The sequence below is a fragment of the Rhinoderma darwinii genome, chromosome 3 (assembly GCF_050947455.1).
Source record: "Rhinoderma darwinii isolate aRhiDar2 chromosome 3, aRhiDar2.hap1, whole genome shotgun sequence".
Classification (NCBI taxonomy): domain Eukaryota; kingdom Metazoa; phylum Chordata; class Amphibia; order Anura; family Rhinodermatidae; genus Rhinoderma; species Rhinoderma darwinii.
Window position 1 is genome coordinate 163,589,578 of NC_134689.1, and position 14,667 is coordinate 163,604,244.

General features: G+C 40.9%; 1 protein-coding gene across 1 annotated transcript in view; it reads left to right on the top strand.

The window, feature by feature from the left end:
* Nucleotides 1-5,371, top strand: part of ZDHHC17 (zDHHC palmitoyltransferase 17) — a 115,225-nt gene extending 109,854 nt beyond the window's left edge. The window contains exon 17 of the mRNA XM_075856997.1: nucleotides 1,314-5,371. Within this exon, the coding sequence (XP_075713112.1) occupies nucleotides 1,314-1,452 (139 nt within the window). The 3' untranslated portion in view covers nucleotides 1,453-5,371. The remainder of the gene's footprint in view (nucleotides 1-1,313) is intronic.
* The last annotated feature ends 9,296 nt before the right edge of the window (nucleotides 5,372-14,667 follow it).

Here is a 14,667-nt window from a genome sequence, read left to right on the forward strand (position 1 = left end):
CCCAATGAAGTGAATGGGAGAAAAGGCTGCAATACCTGTGAATCACCACTACATGTGTGTGTGAACGACTCACAGTGAGCAAGAAGAAATGAAGAGGAACCAGCGCTCGCATGAGCGCTGCAACCCCTTCAAAACAGCGAATCGGGGAGTCGGACCCCAAACCAACATCTATTGATGGCCTATCCTGAGGATAGGCCATCAATTTTTATTGCCTGGAAAACCCCTTTTAATGAATGTCCAAGACAATAGGTGTCCAAGACATGAGGAGTCCATGGTAGAGACTTATAGTATACCAACACGTAAAGGTCAGGCTATATTAATGTGGGACTGAAATCTGACCAGAAAATCCAAGAACAAGATCTGTAATGCTCAAATAGTTGGTAATTCACTGTTACTACAGACTCTTGCTTACTCTAGCTTACATTTTAGATGAACCTTTGGACCATTGTCATATTTGCTGTGTGATCACCCATCTTTGCACAGCCCTAGGCATGGAATCGGTGGGAGATTTAAAAAAAATGAGCTTTCAGAAGATGGGCTTGTGTTACTCACCTCTGTTCTGCCTCACAGAAATCACAGCTTTTGTGTATTTTCTTCTAAGATGGCAAAAAAAAAATCCGCAAAGGCCCTATTCACACGCAAAAAACTGCCGAAACTGCCTCCCATTGATTTCAATGGAAAGGAGAGGCGTTTTCTTCCCGCAAGCTGAAAAAAAAGCAACATGCCCTATCTTGAAGCGATTTCCGCCTCAAAAACCACATTAAAATCAATGGGAGATGGAGAAAGGCCACAGCGTTTTTTGATGCGTTTTATTGCAAAAAACACTCACATTTTTTTCCTTTGCTTGTTGAAGACAGAGGTAAAAAAAAACACCAAACTTCACGGCAAAAAACACCTGTGGTGCAAAACCACTTAAAAAAAAAAAAAAAAAACTGAGCTGATTTTTACAGGCAGAATTTTCTGCCTGCAAAAAAAAACTGTGTGAACAGGGCTAATGGTGTGTGATGATATCTGTGCTTTTATATGGCAATGTTCTCAAAGAAAAAGTCGATCCAGTCTGTTTATCTTGCTAAGCTCTTTTGCCACCTGTACAAGCTGTACCTTTGTATGGGGTTGTGTAATATTCGGCTCACACCATGGTTGGCTTCTCCTACACACCATAGAGAGGGGCAGGGAAGCTGCCTGGGAATAAGCATATGAATGTTAAACTTGAGCAGATAAATATCTGCTCTCAGTTAATGTGTGATTTAGTGCAGTACATACCATTGTGCTTGTGACTAAAGGTCTGTTTTTTTCTCGCCATTACATTGCAGCCATGGATGTATCCGAAATATCATAGACTTCTTTGAATTCCGATGCTGTGGCCTCTTCCGCCCTGTAACAGTGGACTGGACAAGGCAATACACAATAGAGTATGAACAAACATCAGGCTCAGGGTATCAGCTGGTGTAGTCTCCGCAGACATGATCCAATGTGGGTGGTACCTGAAGATGTCTATATGTCTCTCACGAAAACTTGCCCCTTGAACTATAGCATGCTGTTTGTAGGGCTATTGATAAATCTTACAGTACCTCCTCTGTCAGCATTGTATCAACCACAGTGACCATGGACAGGACCTTCTGCCCGCACTGATGTAGTGAAAGAAGATATAGGGTGGAAGATTTTAACAGATCCTTGCATTGGACTTATTTTGAACAGCCGTGAATCTGCAATCTGTGTTTTTGTTTTGTGTATTTTTTTATGATTATTTATTTTGCACCATTCACAACTAAGCATGTCCTTGCTCTCTCGACAAGCTTCAGGCTTGGTCCGCTTGAACAGAATCTATTCGTTGCCCCTTTCTTTCTGAATACATCCAGTGGAGTTAGACTTTCTAGTTCACCCTCATAATTCTCTGTGACCTGGCTTGATCTACAAAACCGTGGCATTTTATTCCTGTAATGTGACCTCCCAGTCGTGCTCTCTCATCGTGTAATTGAAAATGTGAATCTTGATACTGGGTTGAAGAGTCATACGTTTCTTTGGGGTTAACTTGATGAAATGGGCAAACGAAGATGTTACACAAAAAAAATGAATGTATGTATCCTACATTGTAGGACTGTCTGTCCGCTGTTCTTACTATGTGTTTCTGGATCTTCGAAATCTTAAGTTTCCCTTCTGAAGTTCTCAGCAGTTGCATGCAAGTAGTGTTCCATAGGATTATAAGGAAACTCTCTGGTAAATCGCTAAATTACGAACTTGTTCAGAGCTGATGTGTTGACTGGATACTATGCTCACGTCCTGGACAAAGCCCTTTTCACACTGACAAGACAGCACTGGATACGGCTGTGGAGCCAAAGAAAATATGGTCGTTTTTTCTTTTTTCATTTTGTTTGTGCGACTTTGAGTGTTCCTCTGTGTTAGTCTTGGGGGAGGGGAGGGGGAGGGCTGTTTTAAGGCACATATATATTACTGGATGCTTTGTCATGTTGTCACTTTATAGTAGTTCAGCTCAAAAAATATCTGCTGGTTAACTGCAAAATTCTGACAGTCACCTGTAATATAGACGATAAATACAAAACTGTGATAACACCTGTATCTGTGAGCTTCAGAATCTCATACAAAAAAATGTAGAACCCTCTTCATAGATTTGAGGTATATCATTCTGGTATAAGCTTGCTATTTTGTTGTCTTATCCACTTGATTTTTTTATTTTTTATATAGGAAAAATTTGTACAAAAATATGAGGGAATTCTGCATACTGTGACCTATGTACAGACTATATGGAAATTGTTGATCCATATGACTTTGCGGTGTCTTAGCAGTCATTCCTTAGTTTTGCTTTGTATGGTAGAACACACCATTACACCAAACAATATACATGTTCTAGTTGAACTTTTATATTCTGTTTTGGTTAAAAACTGCATCTATAAATTTCCACTTACGTTTTTTTCCTCCCATTGAAGTCACTGTGGGAAAACACCACAAATGTGCAAGGAATGGGATTAAAAAGAAAAAAAAAAAAGAAACGGTAGACCCTGGTCATACTGTAGCGTATATTGAGAATTTATTTGTTTACATGTAATATCTGGTCACTGCATTTTTGTAACATTTAAAAAAAAAATGTTAAGGAATATTGCTGCAATGAAGCCGGCCTTTTTCTTATCCACTGATCTTGCCAGGTCAGAAGCGTAAACACGTATCTGCTAACATTAGCAGATATCTGGAATCCACATATTGACCACTGCTTCTCAAAAATGCTGAAACGGCTCACAAGGCCCCGTGTAGAACGATCATTTGTACAACTTTTAGTATTGTGAACATATCGATAATAGGTTCAAATGAATAAACACCCCTATTTTTCTCACCAAAAAAGACTAACTCACAGTAGATATAGAATATGATGGGCTGAGCTGTCGAAACTATGCCGTACTGTGCCATAGATATTTTTGCTTTTTTATAGGAAGATGGATATTCGACTAAAACTGCACTTATTTTTGATGTAGATAGAGGTATATTTGTGCAGGTAAATCTTCTATCCCCTGTGCCTGTTGCAATTAATCTACAGTCAACCAGGATCTAACTTTTAAGCAAATTTACATGTCTGAACACTAAATCTATATAGTTCCAGAATTCTGTGCCGATTATTTTCTTAATCTATATTTATAGTGGTCGGAGTTGTTTTCCGGATAATGAGCGCCAAATCCCCTGCGTAGACATGAAAATTAGGCTGCCTGAGGGAGCTGCATACTCTTATTCGATATTGAAAAAAATATATTTTTTATAATTTTTTTTTATTTAAAACCTTAGGGAAGTAAACTACCACTAAATTGAAGTCTCAGTTTAGGGGCCACTCCATATAAAATCAACCGCTTATTATATTTCTGCGAATAAAGGCAACTTCATATCATTCACATATATCTTCTGAGACCACCAGAAACCCATCTATGTAAGTATTTATGATGGGGGGGGGGGACACGACATTTTTCTGGAACTCCTTTCACTAATCCCATTGAGGAACACTACAGTTAGCCCTACCCCAGCCCAAAATGGCTGATAAATAGATTGTATTCAGCTGCACACATAATGCAGATTGAAGGATTTGCTTTTAAAAAGGGTCTTATTTTTTTTCTTTTTTATTTATAGATCATTTTTTAGAAACCGTACCACTTTTGTGCAAGGGTTGTCCGGTGCTGCAGCTCAGGCCAATACACTTGAATAGGGCTGTTTTGCTATATTAACACCACATATGGACCAGAATGGCGCTCTGTCTAGAAAACCGTATAATCAAGATAGAAGCGCTTTGCTTCATGCCCTCCTGAATGCTGGAATAAACTCTGAACGATGCACAAACAGCAAGTTTGTAGGTGTAAATAGTAAATCGGATAAATTATCACATAGGTGACTGTTGTTTGCTAGTTTATTTAATTTATGCTGCTGTTTTTTTCTAAGTCTATCCAAAAAGTTTTGGGGAATTAAAAATGTTCTTCATGTTCCCTGTAGAAACAAATGTTCTGGGAAAATATAAATTCCGAACAGTGTTTTCCCTGTGGTAGTTCCTATCCCCATACACCAATTCTCATGTCCTTCACTTGTCATTCACCACCATCCCTTTGTTCATCTGAATTTTTTTATTATTCATTTTTGCCGGAATACTCTTTAAATGATGATTTTGGCCTTTTATGGACATTAAATGATTCCTTGTACTATTGCCTTAGTACATTGTGCAGTGACCATGTAAATGGCAGTATTTGAAAGTCTAAGATACGGTTTGATTTTGAGATACAATATGCAGGTTTTATTTTTACTGGCTTGTGGATTCTGTGTACTATTAAATAATGTTCGTGAAAGGGGTATCCAATATGGTTGTAATTTAATGAACTTACTGCTTACCTCTTACCTTTTTATTGTATCTTGTAGAACACATAGGTAATGACGTATGTAGGAAATAGGACTACATACAAACGGATGGGGGTTTTGGTACTTCAAAACGACACTAAAGATTTTTTTTTCTTTGAGGGGAATTAAAAGGGTTATTGTATTTAAAATTGGCACAAAAAAAGATTATTGAACATATGATGCACTTATTGCATCAGCTTTTTAATCTATTTCAATCTCTTGCAAAAATGCTACCAAAAGGTGTAAAAGGGTAAGAACGCAGCCATATGGGAGTAGCTTTTAGCTGTTGTACTGCTGGTACTTTTGAATGTGCTAAACGAGCGCTCTGTCCTTTCATTCTCAGGATCGTGGGGGGGTACCCACAGTCGGACTCCTACCGATCAAAATGTGATGGCATATCTCTGAGATGGGAAAACCCCTCTAAGACATTGATGGCATAGCAATAGGATATGCCCCCAATGAGGTCTGATCACTGGGCTGCCTCGGCTCCTCTCCGTTTTTCTTAGAGGCTGCAAAGTTAGTCTATTATAGTTAATGACCAATCATGCAGCCTCTAAAAAAAACATGAGCTAAAGAGGCTTGGCGATTTGCATATCACTACTGTCACTTTATTCCAGTGATGGGCAAGGGTCACCGCAGTCGAACCCCCACCGATTCAATAGGATATGCTGTCTATATCCAATGTCTTGAGTGGAAAAACTCCTTTTAAAGACCACCTTGTTTTAATTCTATTAGTCATGCATTTCTATGTTGACTGAATAAAAATCTTAAAATTAATGAAAGCTATTAATCATCAGATGGATATTTTGTACATGAATTCATTTGATTTCTAAACAATTAGTGATATAATACATTGTCTTATGGCGTATAATGACTCAAGATCATTTTTAACTGTAGAATGTTTCCCTGCTCCAAAAGTGTTCACCTCTTCTAGAATAGAATCCACGCTGGAGCCTCTAATGTGATTTCCCGTTTACTGGTGGAACTTGCTATATTTCTCCTGAAGGGAAAGTATTAAAATACTTGTTAGCAGTAGCTGGGGACTGTGGGAGATGAGACTGGGACAACTTTTCTTGAATAAAGTACCTTCCTAAAGAACGTTTTATTACCCGACTTCCAGGCAACTGTGTTGGCTAATGTTGGAAACGTTGAACATCTTAGTTGAGGTGCGGGGTACACACTCCGTCTGGGGCTCTTCTTGATCATGCCTGTCTGCACTATTTTCTTTTCTTTTATTCCTCTTTCTATTCTTGTACGTCTTTTTCTGTTTGGACAAAATTTTCTTTGTTTATACCCAATATTTTAAGACGTTGCACAGTAGAGACTGTGTAGCTCTATGCACTGATAATCTACCATTACACTGATTGGCTGCCTGGATTTATGCAGTAAGTAGTACAAAAAAAAGCATGTTTGGAAAAAGGGCAATAGTATCTGTGCAAACTTATATCTAGAAATAATGATGTTTTATATAGTCAATCCTAACCTAGATCGGGAACTGTATGTCATTGTTTATGCCCCCCAAAATGCTTTTTGCTTTCTCTGTTTTCCCATTTGCGAGCCAACTACAAAAATACTGCAATACATTTTTTTCTAAGCTATTGAATTGTATGTATATTTCATTTTGTATTTATTTAACTGTGCCAAGTATTATTTTACTACGGTCTGTCTTGATGTACTACATTTTGAGCAACAAATTGTACATTTCATAATTTAGCTCTCCTTACAGAAGTTAATTTCATCATTTTTTTTGTAAGTTATTAATCAAATAAATATTGACAATTCGGTTTAGTATTGTGTCTTCCTTTGGGATCACTGGATAATTTAGATGTGTGAATCGTCCTGTTTCACTGTGAAGTAAAATTCCAGTAACATTTTTGTATACAAATTAATTATTAATGTGCGTTCTGATGCACTTAAAGAATAAGTATTTTGAGTGGTGTCCTCCAATTGTTTGCTTACCCAGTTAGGGGTGAGTGATGGGATGGGATGGGACCCCGATACTGAGCTGCTTTCCATTTTGCGGTGGACCCCCATGGTTTGTGTCTACGCCCTTAATGCCTACTCATTAGGGTGTATTCACACGGTGCAGTTTTTGCTGCGTTTTTTTTTTTTTTTTGTCACGCGGCTGAAGCCCGCACTGAAAAAAAAACACGTCTCCTTACCGCGATTTGTAAAATCACGATAAAACATTCATGTTTTTCGGTGCTGTTTTTGGTCTCGCAGCATAAAACAAAGCAAAACTGCACTGTGTGAATCCCCCTTTACCTAAGTTGCTTGCAACTAATTAAAACTTAAAATGTGTCGGTAAGTCTAGTGATCAGAACAACAATCTGTCCTGCTTTAGAAGATGTCTGTAATTTTGTATGCGACCATCAATGTCTTTTGGGGTTTATTTTAGCGCTTTTTCCAGGAAAGTTTACTTCGAAAGCCTCGGCTCTCCTCATGCAGACTAAGCCAGTCTTTGTGTTCTTTAATGATATACTTGCATCTGTCCTTTGACCTAGGCCTCAGTGAAGAATTGATCAGGTTATTAGCTTGGTAAGAGAGACCGAGAACAGTTAACTAGAGTTGCGATCCACAACAGAATCTTCGTCTGAGTGTGAATAACTGAATTCTTGAGTACCAGGGTCTTGAAGTCCAAACTGGGTACACTAACACTATTTGGGGTGCCCGATCGTCCAGAAGTTTCTGGAAGACTATTCATAGGAGTGCAGGTGGAGGAAATGCATAAAGGCCTGTTAGGGTACGTACACACGCTAGCTGGCATTTACGGCTGAAATGACAGACTGTTTTCAGGAGAAAACGGCTGCCTCGTATTAGCCGTAAAAGCTCCTCGTATTATGCGAGGCGTCTGTGACGCTCGTAAATCTTGAGCTGCTCTTCATTGAGTTCAATGAACGGCTCAAATTACGTTGCAAAGTGCCCTGCACTTCTTTGCCGAGGCAGTCAATTAACGCGTCGTCGTTTGACAGCTGTCAGACGACGCGTAAATTACAGGTCGTTGGCACAGTACGTCGGCAAACCCATTCAAATGAATGGGCAGATGTTTGCTGACGTATTGTAGCCCTATTTTCAGGCGTAAAACGAGGCATAATACGCCTCGTTTACGTCTGAAAATAGGTCGTGTAAACCCAGCCTAAGATCTCCCCAAAGGAAAGAAAACGCATCTGTTCTTCAAGCTTTTACTGATCCCATCCAGGTTACAAACTGGAACATGAGCTGAGGTTTCCAAAGCAAAAAGGTCCACTTTCCTCTTGCCTAATTGCTTCTGTAGCTTTTGGAAAATGTCATGTTTTAAGGCTACCGAAGAGTGAGACGTTTTTTGTTTTTTTTAATCAAGATAGGGAGTACGATAGTTCATCGTCATGACCTGAAGCATAATTGGCTTGGAAGTCCACACCCTTCTGCAGAGCCCAAGACCAGATCTCTAATGCCTGTACACAGAGACCTGCGACTTCATTCCCCCTATTCTGTTTACACATTCCCCAGTCGTTCTGCTATACATCTTTAAGAGGACAGATGTGGCGACTGCTCTGAGGTATACGACTCCTCAGAGCTAGCATGGTGCAGAGTGAATGCTCCTTAACCACTTAGTGATGTGTCCATTGGAATGGTTATAATCAGCAGTGGTTGAACAGATGGCCAGCCCCAGCGGACAAGGAATGTATGTAATGCCTTCTCTCTTCCACTACTGGGGAGATTGGAACAATACTGCCAGAGCTGCATCGATCTACACATTGAGTGGGCTGTCCTGAAATTGGGTTGAAGGGCCACTACTCTGTCTCTTAAGCATGCTAGCTGTCTGACATTCTCTCCACACAGAACGTCTTTGGCTTCAGGTATTGATTGAGGGATCTGACATTGAGAATGGGGTCGAACAGAACGGTCTGATTTTATTACTGGAAACACATAGCTTTTCCAAACCTTTTACTCATATCGGCTGAAGAAAAATATGCGCCACGCTCAGAGCCAAGATAAGAACCTGATGTAGTGATTAGTCTGTTTGTTTTGAGGGTGGCCTCTTGAAATGGAAATTTCTTGAAAGGAAGAACAAGGCCATTGCATATACTGTTTAAGATCCACCGATCTGTTCTTGGGAGCTTGGGAAAAGATTACCTCAGAAGAGACTGGATAGGTACATATGGACTCACCTGCATAAGATCTTTTGCGAGAGGAATACCAGGAGGAGGTGCCTCTGCAGAACTTAAAGGAGCCTCCTCTCGCAGGTTGTTTCTTGAACCGTCACTAATTGTCATCACGGATCTGCTCTTGGGAATTAGTGGGCTGACCCTCCGAACGAAAGGGCCGTTTGTTTTGAAAATTACCTTTCAAGTCTGCAAAAGGCTTTCTGGCCCTATCTCTAACTTTCACCTCTTGAATAAAGTCTGGGCCGAAAACATTGGACAAATTAAAATTTGATATCTCATGGGCCTTGGGCACTAAATCTAACTTTCCAGCATCTGTAAGCCACCTCGCTCTACATAGTTGAAAGCTTGGCCTATACGAACATTCAGTAGCTCTATTTTGGAAGCTAATGGAGCTCGTATGCACTGGGAAGCTACATCTCCCTCCTGCTCTGCTTTAGTGCGCATAAAGAGCAGGGGACTGCCCACATATGCCAGTTTATAGTGGAGATTTTTTTTCGCGTAATATAGTTGGAGTCCCGCTGCTGTCAGAACCCTCTAATGAAGATTATAGGAATATCTATGCTATACAGGCTTGTATATCCAGCATTCCAATATGCGCACACACACAGAAAGGTCATCCTCTTTAACTAGGGTGAGCCTACATGAAACTTGGGCAAATTGTGACTTTTGAAGCATCCTCAATCGCCCAGCTTTGTGAAAAAAAAAAAGTTTTGAGGGAAGGAGTCTTACCTGCCAACCTCACTCTAGATATTTGTAAGTCACTCCACTTGCCTCTTTAAAAATGTGTCAAGCGCTGTTGCCTTAATACAGGCTCTCAGTCAACCATAGCGTGCTCCTTGTGACTGTTCTGGAAGTGAGAATAAAGCCAAGTCCCCTTTCTGAGCTGCCGGTATATATTTTGTGTGAGCCCGCTTAGCTGCTGGTTCAAGTTCATAGAGCTGGCTGAACATGCCCAGTTTCTTTATACTTTCTCTCCACTGCCTGGAAGTCTGAGACTTAGACACCATGCTGCATACCACTTCCCCTAGGAAGCTGGGGAGACTATATAGCACAACTCTATCTAGGCGTCTAGTGCTCTCTCCCATCAAATATTTCTTTCCCCTTGAGGAAATGAGTTGTACCTCGGCTTCAGAAAATGTGCTTAAAAAGGTGATTGCAGAGACAGTGGCTGCTACAGAGCAAACATCTCCCAATTCCTGAGGGAAGCCTTGCGCAGTTGTGAGACTTCAGTCATGTGATTAGCAGTCACGATAATTTCCAACAGCCATTTTTAGAGCTCGTTGAGGTCTAAATAACGCTTGCCAGTTTGGGATACAAGTTTTTCACCCAGTAGACTTTGACATAACTAAATGACACAATAAGGAGCCCCAGAAGTCCAAGCAGCCTTTGGAGAAGTAACTTTAAAACTGGTCAGTGGCAGCAATATCTTAGTCGTTGTGGGCCAAAACCATGGATGACCGCAAGAATTGTGTTTGCGGAAAAGACACCGAATTCTTTCGTTTCTCATGGCCTTTTCAACAGTCCAGTGATATTACTTGACCACATCTAAATTCCTTATGACATTACTGAATAGTACAGCTAGACTTTCAGTGATGACCAAACAAACCCAGCTTGACTACTGGATGCATCTTAATCCTAGGATCTATTGATGGAGTCCTCTAATAATAAGGTAAGAGATCCCAAAAGATTGTCAATCTTAGAGTCATCCTCAGAAGGGAAACTGATCCAGAGATACCAAGAGAATTTGTTTCACAAAGAATGTGACTATTGATAAAAAGCTGTAAAAAAAAAAAAAAAAAAAAGATTATGGGATCTAAAGATGATGATGTGGCGCCTTGGCAAACAAGACCAGACTGACAGTGGATATATGGCGCATCAACTGGAAGGCGGCCTTGTATACATTTCCATTCCAAATTACAAATTCTCCACAGAGCATTGAAAAAGATCAGGGACGACCATATCTCTGCGATACGAATGCCAGGCTCTGGCCCAGGAGGGCATGATTTCCAGAACCAGATCTTTCAAAGGGAGACTGGAGACTCCCTGACCTGCTTCTTCAGGAGAGATATCACCCTCATCTGGACAGACTTAAGGAGGCTCTGTCACCAGATTTTGCAACCCCTATCTGCTATTGCAGCAGATAGGCGCTGCAATGTAGATTACAGTAACATTTTTATTTTTAAAAAAAACGAGCATTTTTGGCCAAGTTATGACCATTTTTGTAGTTATGCAAATGAGGCTTGCAAAAATCCAAGTGGGTGTGTTTAAAAGTAAAAGTCCAAGTGGGCGTGTATTAGGTGCGTACATCGGGGCGTTTTTAATACTTTCACTAGCTGGGCGCTCCTGAAGAGAAGTAACATCCTCTTCTCTTCAGAACGCCCAGCTTCTGACAGTGCAGATCTGTGACGTCACTCACAGGTCCTGCATCGTGACGGCCACATCGGCACCAGAGGCTACAGTTGATTCTGCAGCAGCATCGGTGTTTGCAGGTAAGTAGCTGCATCGACTTACCTGCAAACACTGATGCTGCTGCAGAATCAACTGTAGCCTCTGGTGCCGACACGATGCAGGACCTGGGGCAGGAAGTGAGTGACGTCACAGCGTGATTTCTCGAGAACACGCTGTGTGTCTGCACTGCCAGAAGCTGGGTGTTAACGAACAGAAGTGGATGATGCCAATTCGTCAGCATCATACACTCCCATTCCTAACGCCCAGCTAGTAAAAGTAAAAACGTCCCGATGTACGCACATAATACACACCCAGTTGTACTTTTGCAAGCCTCATTTGCATAAATACAAAAATGGTCATAACTTGGCCAAAAATGCTAGTTTAAAAATAAAAACGTTACTGTAATCTACATTGCAGCGCCGATCTGCTGCAATAGGAGATCGGGGTTGCAAAATCTGGTGACAGAGCCTCTTTAAGGTCTATAGTCGTGTATAATCCCAGATCCTATATCACAAGTCCTACGCAGGATCTTCCTCTAGTTAAGATTCTTAATGAACTCTCCTTTCAAAACCCCTAAAGTCAACTACTCGTAAACCGCTCTCCAGTAAAGTTTTGCTTCTAAGATGACTGTTCAACAAAGCCTGCAGTTCCTCCACTCTTATCGGAAGAACCCTACCTTTAGCTCCTGTTAAATTAAGAACTCTGCCTAATATCCGCCTTTGAAAAGCTCAACAGGGAAGTCTACTTACCAATTTTTGGGCCAGATCCCCAAAATGAACAGAGGAAACTGCATACCTTGGACATGCTCATTGTATACCGATTGACAATGAGGAGCTCCTCACTAGTCAGCCACAATAGTATAAATACTCAGCATTATCTGTATATACATACCCTGTACATTAAACAGAGCAGCATGTTCACTATATACATTGTACAGATGCTCAGCATCAATTGACATTTTTTTTTTTTTTTTTTTTTAAATGGTTTCTAATACTTATTCTCTGAGTCTAAACTCTGTATGAACACACCTATCTGGGGGAAAAAACCTCCAATTTCAAAAGGTGTTAGGAAATGCCCAAAACTAATAAGACATCCTTCTAGATGGCTAAAATCTGCCATTTGTAAACGTTACTCATTTCAGCATCTACCTCGTCCGAATAAAGTTCGAACACACTCAGCTAGGGCCACTGCAGCAACATGGGCAGCGTTTACAAATTTGTACCATTTAAAACCTTTGCAAAGCCTAATCCTGTGTAACTCCAAACAAGTTTGTAAAGCACTACTGGCTGGCTCTACTAGCATCTAGAAGTTCAGCCTCTTTTAGCTGCAGTATCCTAATTTCTCTCCCTTTTTTCCTTGTGCTATTTAAGTCCTTATGTGCTGCCGAGGATGTGTGAGAAAGAACATTTGTTCCTACCTGGAATTTTCCATTCCTCACGTCCAAAGGCAGCACACTCCCACCAGAATATTTGTTTTTTGAGCATCTACTCTAGCTATTGGATTACACTAGTAGAGGGACAAGTTTAGGAGTGTTATAATCTGGTGACAGAGCCTCTTTAGGTGCGATATCTCCTACATAATCTGATCAGCGCTGTAATGTAGATCAGTGGTTTTTATTTTGAAAAAACGATAATTTTTGAACAAGTTATAAACAATATTAGATTTATGCGAATTAGTTTCTTAATAGACAACTGGGTGTGTTTTTACTTTTTACCAACTGGGCGTTGTGAAGAGAAGTGTATGACGCTGACCAATCAGTGTCATACACTTTATTGTTCCAGCGTGATTGTGCAGTGACAGAAGCTGGGCTGGAACAATGAGAAGTGTATGATGCTGATTGGTCACTGATTGGTCAGCGTTCTAGACTTCTCTTCACAACGCCCAGTTGTCTATTAAGAAACCAATTCACAAAAATCTAAAATTGCTGCATGGAATTTTCACGCACCCATTGACTTCAAAGGGTACGTGATGCGCGAACAACGCACAAATATAGGACATGTCGTAAGTTTTACGCAGCGGACACCCGCTGCGTGAAAATCCCACTGACAGTCTGCACGGCCCCATTGACTATCATAGGTCCGTGCGAGGCGCGTATTCGTGTAAATAAGCCCTTAAGGGAAGGAAAAATTGGTTACTACCTGAAATGTATCTTTGTTGGGGGCCACAGAAAATGCATCAACATGTGTGAATGCAGCCCAACTGTTACGGAAACCACTTGGATCTTAACCCCCTAGCCGAATGGGCGACCGTGTGCAGCGGGAACCGGGAGGTCAGCTGACACTCCACTCTTGCCAGCCAGCAGTCATTTGCCGCTGATTTAGGCAATTAACCCCTTAAATGCAGCGATCAGTTGCGATCGCCACATTTTAGGAGTTTCTAGCACATCGGCAGACCTCGCTCTGAAATCGCAGGGTTTGCCGATGGTTAGCATGCCAAACAATGGCCTCCGTGTCTGCCATGGACAGAAGCCTGTCAGGACCAGCCTCCGGCTGGGCTTCCTGTCAGAGTGACAGGAAGTCAGTGTCGTTCCAAATGCACACTGTCAGCAACAGTGTGCATCGGGAACCAGGTCGTCAGCTGTCCCCGACAGCTGACATTCAAGTGTTGCCAATCAGCAATTAACCCCTTAAATGCGGCGATCGAATGCAATCGCCAGATTTAGGGGGTTTGTAGCACATCGGCAGCCCCCATGCACAGGGGGTGTAGTTTCCAAAATGGGGTCACTTTTTGGGGGGCGGGGGGGGTTCCGATTGTTTAGGCACCACAGGACCTCTTCAAACCAGACATTGTGCCTAAAATATATTCCTAAAAAAATGCTACTGCATTTTTATAATGCAGAAATTGGTAATCAGTACCCAATGCTAGCAAAAAGGTAAGACCCTACAACATGTTGGCCTTTTTTTTTTTTTTAATAAGCCAAAAACAGGTTTGTGAGTGGAAAAATTCTGCATGATATTCGCATTGTAAATTTTACAAAAATGGTTAGATCTGCAATATAAATAAAAGGGCACAATGCAGACTTCCAAATTTGCAGCATGTTCAAAATTCTGCACACCCAATTTACATATATTGTAGCATTGTTGGTGCAGAATGTAACCGTCCTGATTTTCATGGGACATTCCTGCAAACCGGGCCATAAAATGCTTAATTTGCTTCTGTTTTTCAACAAGAAAAAAATGAAAACATGTACAAA